The 12,593-nt window shown below is 47.0% G+C and overlaps 1 protein-coding gene across 1 annotated transcript; it reads right to left on the reverse strand.

Annotated features, from left to right (window-relative positions):
* Positions 1-7,669: 7,669 nt before the first annotated feature.
* On the reverse strand, positions 7,670-10,986 carry LOC309815217 (protein FAM170A-like). The gene has a single exon (XM_082641867.1). The coding sequence runs from the start codon at positions 9,198-9,200 to the stop codon at positions 8,373-8,375; it is 828 nt and encodes a 275-aa protein (XP_082497993.1). The 5' UTR covers positions 9,201-10,986; the 3' UTR covers positions 7,670-8,372.
* Positions 10,987-12,593: the final 1,607 nt, after the last annotated feature.

Here is a 12,593-nt window from a genome sequence, read left to right on the forward strand (position 1 = left end):
TGGCCCGTGGCTCTCAGAGCTCCCTGCAGGACCCTGAGGCCATTTCTCACCCCCGCTCACGTTGTCTCAATCTCTGGAAAACCCTTCCCTTCCCTTGATCTCCTTTGGGAAATTCTTCCTGTTGAAGGAATAAATCCTCCTTGCTTTCAATATGACACCATCCCTAGACAAACAATCTTCTTTCAAAGTGCATTCCACTTGTCAAGATATTTTTCAACAGGGCCTTCAACTCATGGGGCTTCTCTTTCCACTTTGGTAAAAGAGGCCAAGTAACTCATGGGTCTCTCTCAGCATCCTTGCATCCTTCACATCCCCCACCTCATGACCCCAGGGAAAGATCCAAGAGAATAAGAGAGAAATCGGGGACTGAGAAAAGCTGCACCTCTAGGTCTGTGCAAGCAGGATGCAGCCTGCTGTGAGTCCGACAAAGCTCCAGGCCCGGCTGCCCCAGGAGAGAGTCCTCAGAGCAGCGGAGCTGACCTCCCATCTCCCAGGGGGCATCTGGCCGTTCTGTGCCGTCTCACACCCCAGGGGCCCTCCAGATAGATACGGCAGCATCAGTGAGACAAGGTCTCTCGCTCCCTGCTTCACAGGTGACACGTTCTCAGTCCCCCGCTTCCTAGAGAAGCTTCAGTTTGGCAGAAACCCATGTGCCCCAGCCAAGTTGCCCCCCACATACCTCCTCCGTTCTCGGCAGTTTCCTGGGACTCTTCATTTTCCAGATGTTTCCTCTTTTGTCGCCGTTCCATCGTACCAACTAGAAGTCTCCCTTAGAAGATGCCTCAAGAGATGTCCAACTCCTCCTCTTCCCTACAGGTTGGCCCTTCTTGGCTCTTGGGCAATCCGTTGAAATGATTCAATACAAACAAAAATAGTCAAGTCTCCTAAATGGCTGAAAAACTTGTACCACTGAGTGAACCAGCAGTACTGCCTAGTGCTCACCAGGGCTGTTATGTTTGCAAGGTTGCCAGGCGCACAGTGGAATTCTGTGACCTCAGTGATGACATCAGAGCGTTCGGTGGACCTAGGTTGAGCACAGTGTCTGCAGTAGCACAGGCCCCATTTTCAAGAACAATTCCTTTTTCCCAGCCGAAGCTTTCCCGTGAAAGGGAAAGGTTCATACCATATCTATTATAAATTGTATCATACCATGTCTATTATAAAATTCACATTTTGATTGGAGATCTTTTAATGTCTTTTCTAGAGAGATTTAATATGAATGTTTTAAATGGTCTCCAGTTTCCCTGTGGATTATTGACATTTTAAACTCTGCACTTCAATTTTCCCTCAATACGTGTAATTTTGTCACGGCTATTTCTGTACTTAAAGATGAGGAACTATATAATTGATGTCTTCATTTTTTCCCCATCTCTTTCCAAGGCACTGCATTTGATTGTGTCTTGCGACTGAGTGAAAAATGCTAGTCCTTGAGTCAGGACATTGGGCCCTTTAGCAAGTAACTCAACCTATCTGGGCTTCAGCTTCTGTATGTGCGATCAAGAGGCTTGGACTAGCTGACTTTTCAAATGCTGTGTTTCTTTGATTCACTCTCACTTACTGATCTGCTCCTTAAGAAGAGGGTCTGTTCTCATAAAGTAACAACAGTCTTTCGTACTCAGTTTGTTAGTTATATTGCCTTCTACGTATGCTTAGCTCTAAATAATTTATACGGCTCTTGTGACAATTTTTAGATCTTCTTTTTTTCTTATTTTCTTTTATAGTTTCTAATTTGTTATCGCCAGTGTAGAGGAGCCTGATTGACTTTTAAAATTTATTGATCTTGTATGTGTGTGCCTTGTTGAACCGTCTTATTAGTTCCTGCTAGTTTATCTGTGGGTTCTTTTGGGTCTCCTAGATAAATGAGCATATTAAATGTAAATAATGTGTTCTTTGGATAAAGTTTATTTTCTTGCATCTCTCTATATAGAAGCAATATGTTGAATTGATTTAAATATTTAAATACTTACATACCTGTTATCACAATCTAACATTCTTTATCTTATTTTCTTTCAATCAATATTATGTTTTCAAGATTTATCCACGTGAATCCATATAGATCTAGGTCTTTGATTTTTGACTGTTTGATATTATGTGATCACATGCATATAGCATCATTTATTTTCCATTCAAGCATTATTGGACAATTGGATTGTTTCCCTCCCTTCTCTAGAACAAACAACATTTCCTAGAATATCCCTGAAGATGTCTGACAGTCGAGAAGGGCCAGGCTGCCCGAAGGATTGCTACTTGCTTTTAGCCACCTTCCAACAGGCCGTCTCCAGCCAGCAATTTGAAGCACAGCTGAAATGAGAACTGCCCCAAATGTGAAGATCTTAGGAGCTTCCTAGAAGGTGGGAGGTTAATGATAGGCATCCTGCTGGGATCCCAGGGGAGTCTGAGCTGGCCTGAAGCTCATCTTCCTCCTCCACCTCTCAAGAGAAATGTGGAGGAAAGAAGACTTCAAAAACTGTGAGCAGGCAGAGGGAGGGATATTGGGGGCCGAAGCTGTAACTGAGGTCTTGGAGTGGGCTGTGAGCACGCAGAGCCTCTCGAGAGCCAGGCTCTGCCTTCTGAGGACTTCTCCCCTAAGGCTGCTCATAATTCACGTGATACCAGCCATATAGAGCCGACTTGGCCCACACTGTCACAGAAAGCCTTATCAGAATCTCTTCTTCTTCATACACTCTTGTGTCTGTTACTTGGTTATTGCCTTTGGTACTCCAGTGATGTGAACCACAGTCGCCAGGGGATGGAGGACACTAGTGACCCATCTTGCTCTGTGGCCTCAGTCCACAGCTTGAGGGTAAGGGAAGAGGCCAAATGAAGGTCAAGAAGGAAAGATGGAGTTTGAAGAGAAGACCTGAGTTAAGGGTGTCTTCTCAAGTCTTGATGACTGAAATGTAGCTCCAGTACCTGAAGTCCTGCTTGTTCTCAAGGCTGACCGCGGGGCTGGGTGCACTCAGTGAAGGAACCGTATACACTTAGTATTTCCTTGCTTGCTCACACTTGCCCTCCTCTGATACACCCTCTGCAAGACTGATCTTCCCCTGAAACAACTTTCCACCTGCTACTGTCATCTCAGGAACATTTGCTTCACCTTCCTAGTGTCCCCCTAGAATGCCATTGCAGCCAATTCATAATTTGATAATCATGCTGCTTACCATATTCTCAGCAACTTCTGAGAAATTTTATTCACTTTATTCCATAGTCTTCACCCATCAATAATCTTCCTTAACTTCCTAGCTGCAGGTTAACCCATTCGGAATCATTTCTTTTGCTTTCTCTTCTTTGGCAAATCCTTTCTATCTTTTAAGGTCTTTTTCTTGTCTCTCTACCATCTTGCCTTCCTGAACTTCTTTTTTTTTTCGTTTAAGTAACCTTTCAATCTCCTTCCCCAATTTCCTCATAAACATTGAGAGTTTATTCCTCACACGTTAGACAGCGGTTTATGAATGGCCAGGCATAATGGACTCAGAATGAGTTGGCACCCCCGAGGTACCTGTCTTGCTGGGGAGCCACAGGTGAAGGGCTGTCTGCTGGACACATGTTTGCATGGAGTCAGGCTGAGTGGCCTCAGGGTGTTTGCTCTGCACTTGTGTGTGTTTCTCCCTAGTTGGTTTCCTTGTCCAGCCACCTGTGACCTCCCTCCATCCAGCCCAGGGAATCCTTCTCATCACAGGGGTAGGATGTTTGTCTCGTTTTCCATCACATCCTTTCCCCAAAGTTTGGTTGTGAGTTGTTCCCATTCCAAAGACCTTTCCTCTTTGAAGAGAAAAGAGAAAATCTTGTCTCTCCTTTTCTCTCACTTCACTTCTGCTCTATTATCTCCTCCGTCCAGAATGGCCCACTGACTCAGATGGGTGTAGATCCAAAGATGGCAAGAAATGCCAGCAATTCTGAGCTAATAATACGGATGGATCAGGAGAACTTGAAAACCTTTATCCCGCCACATTAAAAAAAATTGCACTTCCAGTGTATTCAGAGTCTCAGTGTAGAAACACAAATGATAGAGAAATTGAATTACACTCAAGTTTTTCTTTCCTCCTTTCCTGATTTATTCTCATCCTCAAAGTTAACATGATGAACTCTTTCTTGTGTAAAGTTTCAGACATTTTCTACGCATGCACACTTTTCTTCTTTTCACATAAGAGTGTGAACTAGGTCACTTTCAACATGCTGTGATTCTGTGATTCACTGTCTCCCACCGAGTCATCCACGGATAAAGTCATCTGTTTCACGGAGAACTATTTCCAATAGCTAATAGCCAGTGTCTGTGGAGTGCTTACTCTGTGTCGGTTTCTTGTAACTACTTTACAGATCATTTGTACAGCGTACCCATGGACCAGGTACAATTATGACCCCCAAGTGACAGATAAGTGCAGATAAGTACAAATAAATACAGAGGCCAAGTGACTTGCCCAAGACGCTGGAGCAAATCAAAATCCATGCCTCTGTAATCATTTTGCTCTATTGCCTCTGTCTGGGAGGCTTGATGATTTGGCAACTAAAACCTTAAATATCATGTTCCATTTTTATATCTGTGACACAAGCGTGGGGCTGTGATACGGGGTAACTAACCTGACTACTTTTGAAAACCCTTATGCACCTGGATGAAAGTAAGCCAGGGACTGCAAGCCATAGATTTAAGGTTTCCTACCAACTTTAAAAAATAGCTTCTTGAATGCAATTTATGTAGTGTCAAGTCTAGGATGTAGTCCAAATAGTAACAGAAAAATGGAGATATGTAGGAAAATACTTAAAGTTGACAAGTATTGGGAGTGTAGTATTTTTGGGGCCAGCGTGTAGACCACAGGAAAACTTGCTGTTTCCATCCCAAAGGGAAGAGCCCTACGTTGCAACTGCCAAGGTCCCTGGGGCAGCAAGTGTGCTCACTGCTTAGTAAAGAAGCATCCTCAGTTTGATAGAATCATATGGGAGCCTTACATTTGGTTAGCAGTTCTACATTCTTGATGTAATAATATTTTCAGGGTGTGGGAGGGTATCAAGCTCTGAAAATACCCTTGGAGAGATCTGCTTATTAAGTTTGGCTTTTTCAATCTCCCTACTACTTCTTTACTAAACACCAGGCGGTTTCCTTCACTTTTCAGAACCATGTTGTTTTTCCCTTGTCTAATGAACTTTGAAATACTTTTGGATGAGCTATTAAGTTTGGGGAAAAATAAACATCTCTTTAAAATAAGGAAGATAATAACAATGACAAGTAGAAAAAGCTCTAAAACAGAGAATATCCTCCATTCTAGCCAATGACTGGGAGTGGAAGGTTCGTGCTCGCTATCCAGGACGTAGAAATAAAAGCTGAGGAGGCGCTGAGGCGTCTCCTGGATCTCTATGAGCCTCCATCATTTCTGCTGAGTAGGGTTGACAGATAAAATATAGGCTGTTTAGTTAAATATGAATGTTTGAAAAACAACAAGTACATTTTGAAGATAAGTATGCCCCAAATAGTTCATAGGATCTACTTATACTAAAAATAATGACTTATTATTCATGTGAAGTTCAAGTTTAACTGGGTATCCTGTATTTTTATTTACTAAATCTGACAGCCCTACTGATGATCCACAACGGAGGCAGTTGAGGAGCGGTACATGCTGGCTCTCGGACAGTCAGAAATGGCTTCAGCAGATCCAGGTACAGTATGAAATTCTTTTTGGATGTAGCTCAGAAGCCATGGCCAGCCCTTGACTGCAAGTACTGCCTCGGGTTTCCCTGAGGTGGGGTAAACCTTCCTCTTAATGGCCTTTTGGTAAGTCTGGAAGACCATATCCAAGGGGAGCCCCAAAGTCAGTTTCATCCTCACAACCATGTTTCCAATTCCTGGAATTGGCTGCATGTGACTCACAAGAGCTGAGGAGGTTTGCGGAAGTTGGGAGTGTCATAGCTTGAACCCTTTGTAGGTAAAGTTTTGCTGTTGTGAGAGTTTTAACAGGAGCAATGTGAAAGACTCCATGTCCCCAGGTAGATAGAAATAATCCTGTTCTACCTGTGTGTATGTGACAAGTCTCTAATAGTTCAGAGAGCAAGTATCTGGTCTTAGAAAGAGTGATCCAAGCTTGGATGTTTCTGGTGACAAGGCAAGGTCCTGAGTTTCAAGTTCACCTTTTATGGTTGAGGAGACAATAAGGTGGTCAGAAGGGAAATCATGGAGGCGACCTTGGCTTCATCCATCGTGCAGGCTTGTATATGTGGTTCTATGTAGATTGTGTTTCTTCATTCCCAGAGCGAGAGCAGTGCCGAGGCTCTAGAAATGCCATGGATATTCTGAGCTGTCAGTGGCATTTCCCCGGTACTGTTCCCTTGGTGCCGCTCCTTGAAATGTCCAAAGGGATTATCATCTGTCTTGTGGCGGGTCCTAGCATTGTGAAAGGAAGCTGCTGCACCGGGCTCAGAGGATTTCGGATGTGGTGGGAGGAGGAGTAGTACTACGACTATAAATTGTATCACAGCATATCTATTCCATCTTGAGAGTGGGGTTGGGGGGTTATGAAGGGGGGCTTTTATTGTACTTTTATACATTGTACCCTTGAAACTAATTCAATTTTTTAAAATTAATTAATTTATTTTGGGCTGCATTGGGTCTTTGTTGCTGCTAGCGGGCGTTCTCTAGTTGCAGTGAGCGGGGGCTCCTCTTGGCTGTGGTGCACGGGCTTCTCATTGCAGTGGCTTCTCTTGTTGCGGAGCATGGGCTCTAGGCACGCAGGCTTCCGTAGTTGTGGCACGTGGGCTCGGTAGATGTGGCACACGGGCTCTAGAGCGCAGGCTCAGTAGTTGTGGCGCGCGGGCTTAGTTACTCCGTGGCACGTGGGATCTTCCCAGACCAGGGCTCGAACCCATGTCCCCTGCATTCGCAGGCATATTCTTAACCACTGCTCCACCAGGGAAGCCCGATAATTCAGTTTTTTATAAAGAGAAGATTCCTAATATTATTCCAAAATTTTAAAAATATGTAGTTGGATAACACTATGAAAAATTAACTGATATATTCTTTTATTATTTCTCTTTGCTCCCTGGATTTTTTTCCCCATCCAGTCAGCTAGGCACTGTGAGTTCACTGCATTAGGAAGGTAAAGACTCAGCAGAAATGAGGGAGAAAAACAGAAAAGTCTCAGCTTTGGAATGTTCACAACGGAGGCCACAGTAGAACAGGTGAGAATTCTGTGAACCAAAAATAAATGTCGTCTCAAATGCAAAAAAGTATTCTCTGCACTGGGAGGCAGGAGAGGGAGGGAGGGAAGGACTGAAGGAGAGAGATCAGTGTGGCCAGGGACATGGAGACTGTGCTTGAGGACGATATGCCCAGGAAGAGAATCAGAATCTGGAGAAGATTCAGCCTGCACGTGATCATTGCCTCCAGCCAGCACCCTCATCTCAGACGTTGGGAAATTCAGAGAGAGAGTGGGAGTACGTCAGGAGGGCCACGCGCATAGTCTGTGTGGCAGGGGTTGTGGCCGTTCCCTATTTGTGAGGAGTCCCCAGCAATTTGCAGGCCTCTTCTGGAAAATGCTGGCGGACGTCTCTAGTGCTTATGTGAAAGCTTGTTCACAAACCTTGAAAGATACAGATGTAGATGACAGATAGACGCATAGATAGAAAAATGTCATTAAATAAAAGCTCCAGGAAAGGTTTGGGAAATGCCCTTTATTGCCTAGGACGCTTCTATTGTCATATGATGTTAGACTGAGTGCCGGTCCCTTCATCCTCCTTCAGACCACGGCATTCTGTCTGCTACTCTCCCGAGGGTCCTTTCTTCTCCCTGGAAGGGATAAAACAAATGAGGTAGGACAGGAAGAGACAAGAAGCACTCCAAGCTCTGCTGGTCAGGGTTACCCTCCAGCATTGCCTTAATGCTCAGAGCCACACACACCACAGTGAGCTTGGCTCCAGATCAACTACCACGCAACGAAGGTTCTGGAACACTTCCATATCTCGGGGGACCTCATTTCCACGTGACTCTCTTTCATATTCCCCTTTGTCACAGAAGGCTAGGTACAGTGGTCAGGGTGAGATCTCGGCTCAGGCCCAAGGCTCTCAGACCTCAAAGTTCTGGTCCTGCAAGGGCCCCCGTCCTCTCTTGAGACCACTCCTGGCTCTCTCTGCCGAGAAGGAGCTGCTGGCGGTACGTCCTCTAAGAGTTGAGGTCCATCGTGCAGACCCTGAGAAAACTCCTAGGAAAAGGCTCCACCTTCTTGTTTACGTCAACAGAGCTGACGTAAAATGCCTTTGTTAGTGCTGGGTGTGTCCCATTTGATGCAACTGCAGAGCCATTAGGTCAACCAGCACATGTGTGCGGCCCCTTCCCTTAGACTCCTCTGGGCCGTCGTGACATAGGCTCAGAAGAGTGCCAGCCTCAAGCCTTACCTCTTCCAAGGGACGGCCACACCGTCTTCCAGGATCTTCTGTCCCATGAATCTCAGTTGCTGTTTGGAACTCAGAGGAGAGAAAAGACCCTGCCTGCGGGGTCTCTTTGGGCTGGGGCCTTCCCCCGTGGGCTGCTCTCCCTCATTCTCCTTTTCTTCTTGCTTCTCTTCCTCCTCCTCCTCCTCCTCCTCCTCCTCCTCCTCCTCCTCCTCCTCAGGTGTGCTCTCGGATTCCACATTGCCCATCCACTGGGCCATGTTGAGATGAAAGACACGGCAGCTGAAGCCCTGCAGGACGCCGCCCTTCACGTGCTGCTGGAGGATCTCCAAGGTGGGGAAGACCCGGCAGCAGGCCATGCACCTGAAGCCGGTCTCCATGGTCACCATCCAGTCCGGTGTCTTGGCCCTGGGTCTCTCCTCGACGGCAGGTGACCCTGATGGGCTGCCTGGCTCTGCCCTTTCCTCATGCTCTTTCTCCTCCCCAGTGGGCTCACTGTCAGACAGGAGGCTTTCGGTGGACACATCAGAGGGGCAAGTGCCTACTGTGCACGCATCCTCAGGAAGGGTCACTTCTTCTATCGTCAGCTGCTTTTCAGGCAACTCCAAGGGTTTCTTTGTCTTCCAGGAGACAGCGACACCCTTGTTCACTTGTACCTGCACGTAGTATATTTTCATGCCCCTTTCCTCTTTGTCTGGGTGCAGATAGTCCTTACAGGGTGAAGAGAGTGAGGAGGAGACACAGTGTGATGGGGGAGCGGTCTCCCCTTCTTCCTGAACCTGGGCTAGGGGTGCTGTAGGCCAGGCAGTGTCTCGAAATCTCCGCATTGCTGAAAAAGGAAATTAAAACCATAATAACATGCATGGGCCGTGCCGGAAGCTGAGGGAGCAGGTGTGGTAGACGAGAGAGGGACATTTACATGACGTAGCTATGTCGTGAGCTTGGTGTCTGTTGGCCGTAGGATGGAGCGGTGTATCTGGTGTCATCTGTGGGCTTTTCATGTGCGTGGGGGGGATACTGGAGCGGTGTCTGTATACAGGGGTGTGGAGTATGGTGGTGAGGGCTGTGGTAAGTGAGGGATGCGGCTGGATGCGTGTATGACAAGGAGTGTGATTTTGGTAATATCGGTGGTGCATTACTTGTGGAATGGGGCTGTGGTGCTTGGGGTTTATGTGTGCTCTGAGAAGGGCTGTGCCTGGAGGGCAGATGTATGTGTGAGCTGTGTGGACCTGAGCTGGATGGTCCTGCTCTCAGGCTGGAGGTGTATGATGCAGAACTCTGTCCTTCTCTGGAAGCAAAGGCAAAGACAAAGCCTACATTTTCCTCTGAAGATGCTTAATCTGGTCCCTCTTCCCTCCACCTCAAGCCCAGACCTTTCCGGCCCCTGCTCCTTGACTTCCCCACCATGGTACTACCAGTATTCACACCGCCCCCCCAGACTCAGCTGGCATCCACGCCCTCGGAACAGCTCAGCCATCCTGCCCAGGCTCCTCCACAGAGCCCTCATCACCTCTGATGACCCTGGATTTCCTCTCAGCCTCCCTGGGATCTGTGTGCCTCCTGCCTCACAGCCAAGCACCCCCTCACCTGAGGAGCCCCGCGCCCTTACCAGCGTAGCTGAGCTTGCGCGGAGTAGAAGTACAGAAGAAGTATTTAGGGGCAGAGGAGACCTCCACTGCCCCTGGGCTGCAGCCTTGGGCCACCACAGTGGATCCAAGCCGAGGGGGATCCTCTTGTGACTTCGAGATTCCTGAGGGAGGAATGGAAGGCTCAGGGTGGGTTCATCAGTCCTCTGTCCACAAATATTTGCTGAGTGTGTGACACGTGTCAGGTGCAGTGAATACACACAGTTGAGAGTGTGGTTCCCAGTGGATCCTCCAGGATTTAATTCCAATCAATACTTATTCTCTCACTGTCTAGTTGGTAATGTAGGCCTCGGTGGTGACTGTGAGTGTGTGGGAAGAGTGAGTGATGTGTATCAGTTAAGTCTGTGGTAAGTGTGGGGTTGGCATGGGGAGCACAGTGCAGATGTGTCTATCTGTGTCTGTGGCCTTTGTGTGCATTTTTTCTGTTCACAAGTCAGGAATTCTGGGACATGTAACTTTTCCTCATTACATGGTGTGGCTTGTATTTATGGTGCGTGTTCATTCATTCATTCACCAAGATTCAGTGAGCAGCTACTCCTGTGTATCCGGCACTCTTCCATTGTTGTAGTCTCTGGTAACGCTGCACATTCTAGTAGGGGAAGACACACACTAAACAAAACTACAATAAATATATAATACATCAGCTGGTGGTAAGTATATAAGGGTTGCCAGACTTAGCGAACAAGAATACAAGGCACCCAGTTAAATTTCAGTTTCAGATAAACCCAGAATAATTTTTTAGTGTAAGTATTCCCATGCAGTATTTGTTCTTACTTAGTTTTAGTGTAAGTATGGCCCATACAATATGTGGGACATACGGATACTGAAAAATTACTTGTTGTTTATCTGGAATTCAAATTGAACTGGATAGCCCATATTTTCTCTGGCAATCCTGACATGGGTTACTGAGACTGTGGTTTACTGTGGTTTGTACAAAGCGGGTCTGGCATTACTCAAGAATGTGTTACAAGTGTGGTGTGTATGACACGTGACTGGTTGTTACAGAGGTAATTAGCGATGGCTGAAGTTAGCTGTGTTTGTGCGAGAGTTGTGGAGATACATATATATATATATATATATATATATATATATATAGTGTGTGTGTGTGTGTGTCCTATATATATAGTGTGTGTGTCTATATACATATCTCATCTCCAGCGTTTGGTGTTGGAGGAGAGGATTGTGATACAGGTGGGTTGTATGAGAACGTAGTACAGGAGGGATCCGTGTATATACCTCCATGTGCTGTGTGTGGTTTACTAAGGAAGTTATATGTGGGGTGTGTGATATTTTTGCTGCATCAGAGTGTACATGGGTGTATGAGTTACTGTCTCATAAAACACCCCTAACAAGAATTCTGTATACACTCTTACGTACACCGAGTGTCAGCCAGGTCCAGGCAGGGTGACAAGAACTTTACCACGCAGACTTTATATCTGGTAAGCACTCTAACCCCATTCATCTCGCTCTTCTCTGCACTAACACACACACACACACACACACACACACACACACACACACACACACACACACACACACACACACACACACACACACACACACACACACACACACACACACCAAAATATTCTGAATGGTCAGGGGCAGTCATTGCCTTCCCCAGCCTGTCCCAGCCACTGCCTGGAAATCTGCCTGCTGTCTAGACCTCCATTGCCAGGGCCCATCCTACAGTCTCCAGGGCCCTGGGCCTGGTAGGAGCTACTGGGCTCTAATCTGGGGCAGAGGCCTCTAGCTGGAGCTTTGGGGTGACCACCCCTCTCCCAGGGCAAGCTACTCGCCTACATTTAATGCACGCAGGCACCACGTGGCCCGTGGCTCTCAGAGCTCCCTGCAGGACCCTGAGGCCATTTCTCACCCCCGCTCACGTTGTCTCAATCTCTGGAAAACCCTTCCCTTCCCTTGATCTCCTTTGGGAAATTCTTCCTGTTGAAGGAATAAATCCTCCTTGCTTTCAATATGACACCATCCCTAGACAAACAATCTTCTTTCAAAGTGCATTCCACTTGTCAAGATATTTTTCAACAGGGCCTTCAACTCATGGGGCTTCTCTTTCCACTTTGGTAAAAGAGGCCAAGTAACTCATGGGTCTCTCTCAGCATCCTTGCATCCTTCACATCCCCCACCTCATGACCCCAGGGAAAGATCCAAGAGAATAAGAGAGAAATCGGGGACTGAGAAAAGCTGCACCTCTAGGTCTGTGCAAGCAGGATGCAGCCTGCTGTGAGTCCGACAAAGCTCCAGGCCCGGCTGCCCCAGGAGAGAGTCCTCAGACCAGCGGAGCTGACCTCCCATCTCCCAGGGGGCATCTGGCCGTTCTGTGCCGTCTCACACCCCAGGGGCCCTCCAGATAGATACGGCAGCATCAGTGAGACAAGGTCTCTCGCTCCCTGCTTCACAGGTGACACGTTCTCAGTCCCCCGCTTCCTAGAGAAGCTTCAGTTTGGCAGAAACCCATGTGCCCCAGCCAAGTTGCCCCCCACATACCTCCTCCGTTCTCGGCAGTTTCCTGGGACTCTTCATTTTCCAGATGTTTCCTCTTTTGTCGCCGTTCCA

This window comes from Mesoplodon mirus, assembly GCF_964341445.2.
Source record: "Mesoplodon mirus genome assembly, chromosome: 14".
NCBI classification, from domain to species: domain Eukaryota; kingdom Metazoa; phylum Chordata; class Mammalia; order Artiodactyla; family Ziphiidae; genus Mesoplodon; species Mesoplodon mirus.

What these genes read in the sequence shown, in the direction of transcription:
- LOC309815217 (XM_082641867.1), bottom strand. Translation starts at nt 9,200, where the DNA reads ATGCGGAGATTTCGAGACACTGCCTGGCCTACAGCACCCCTAGCCCAG.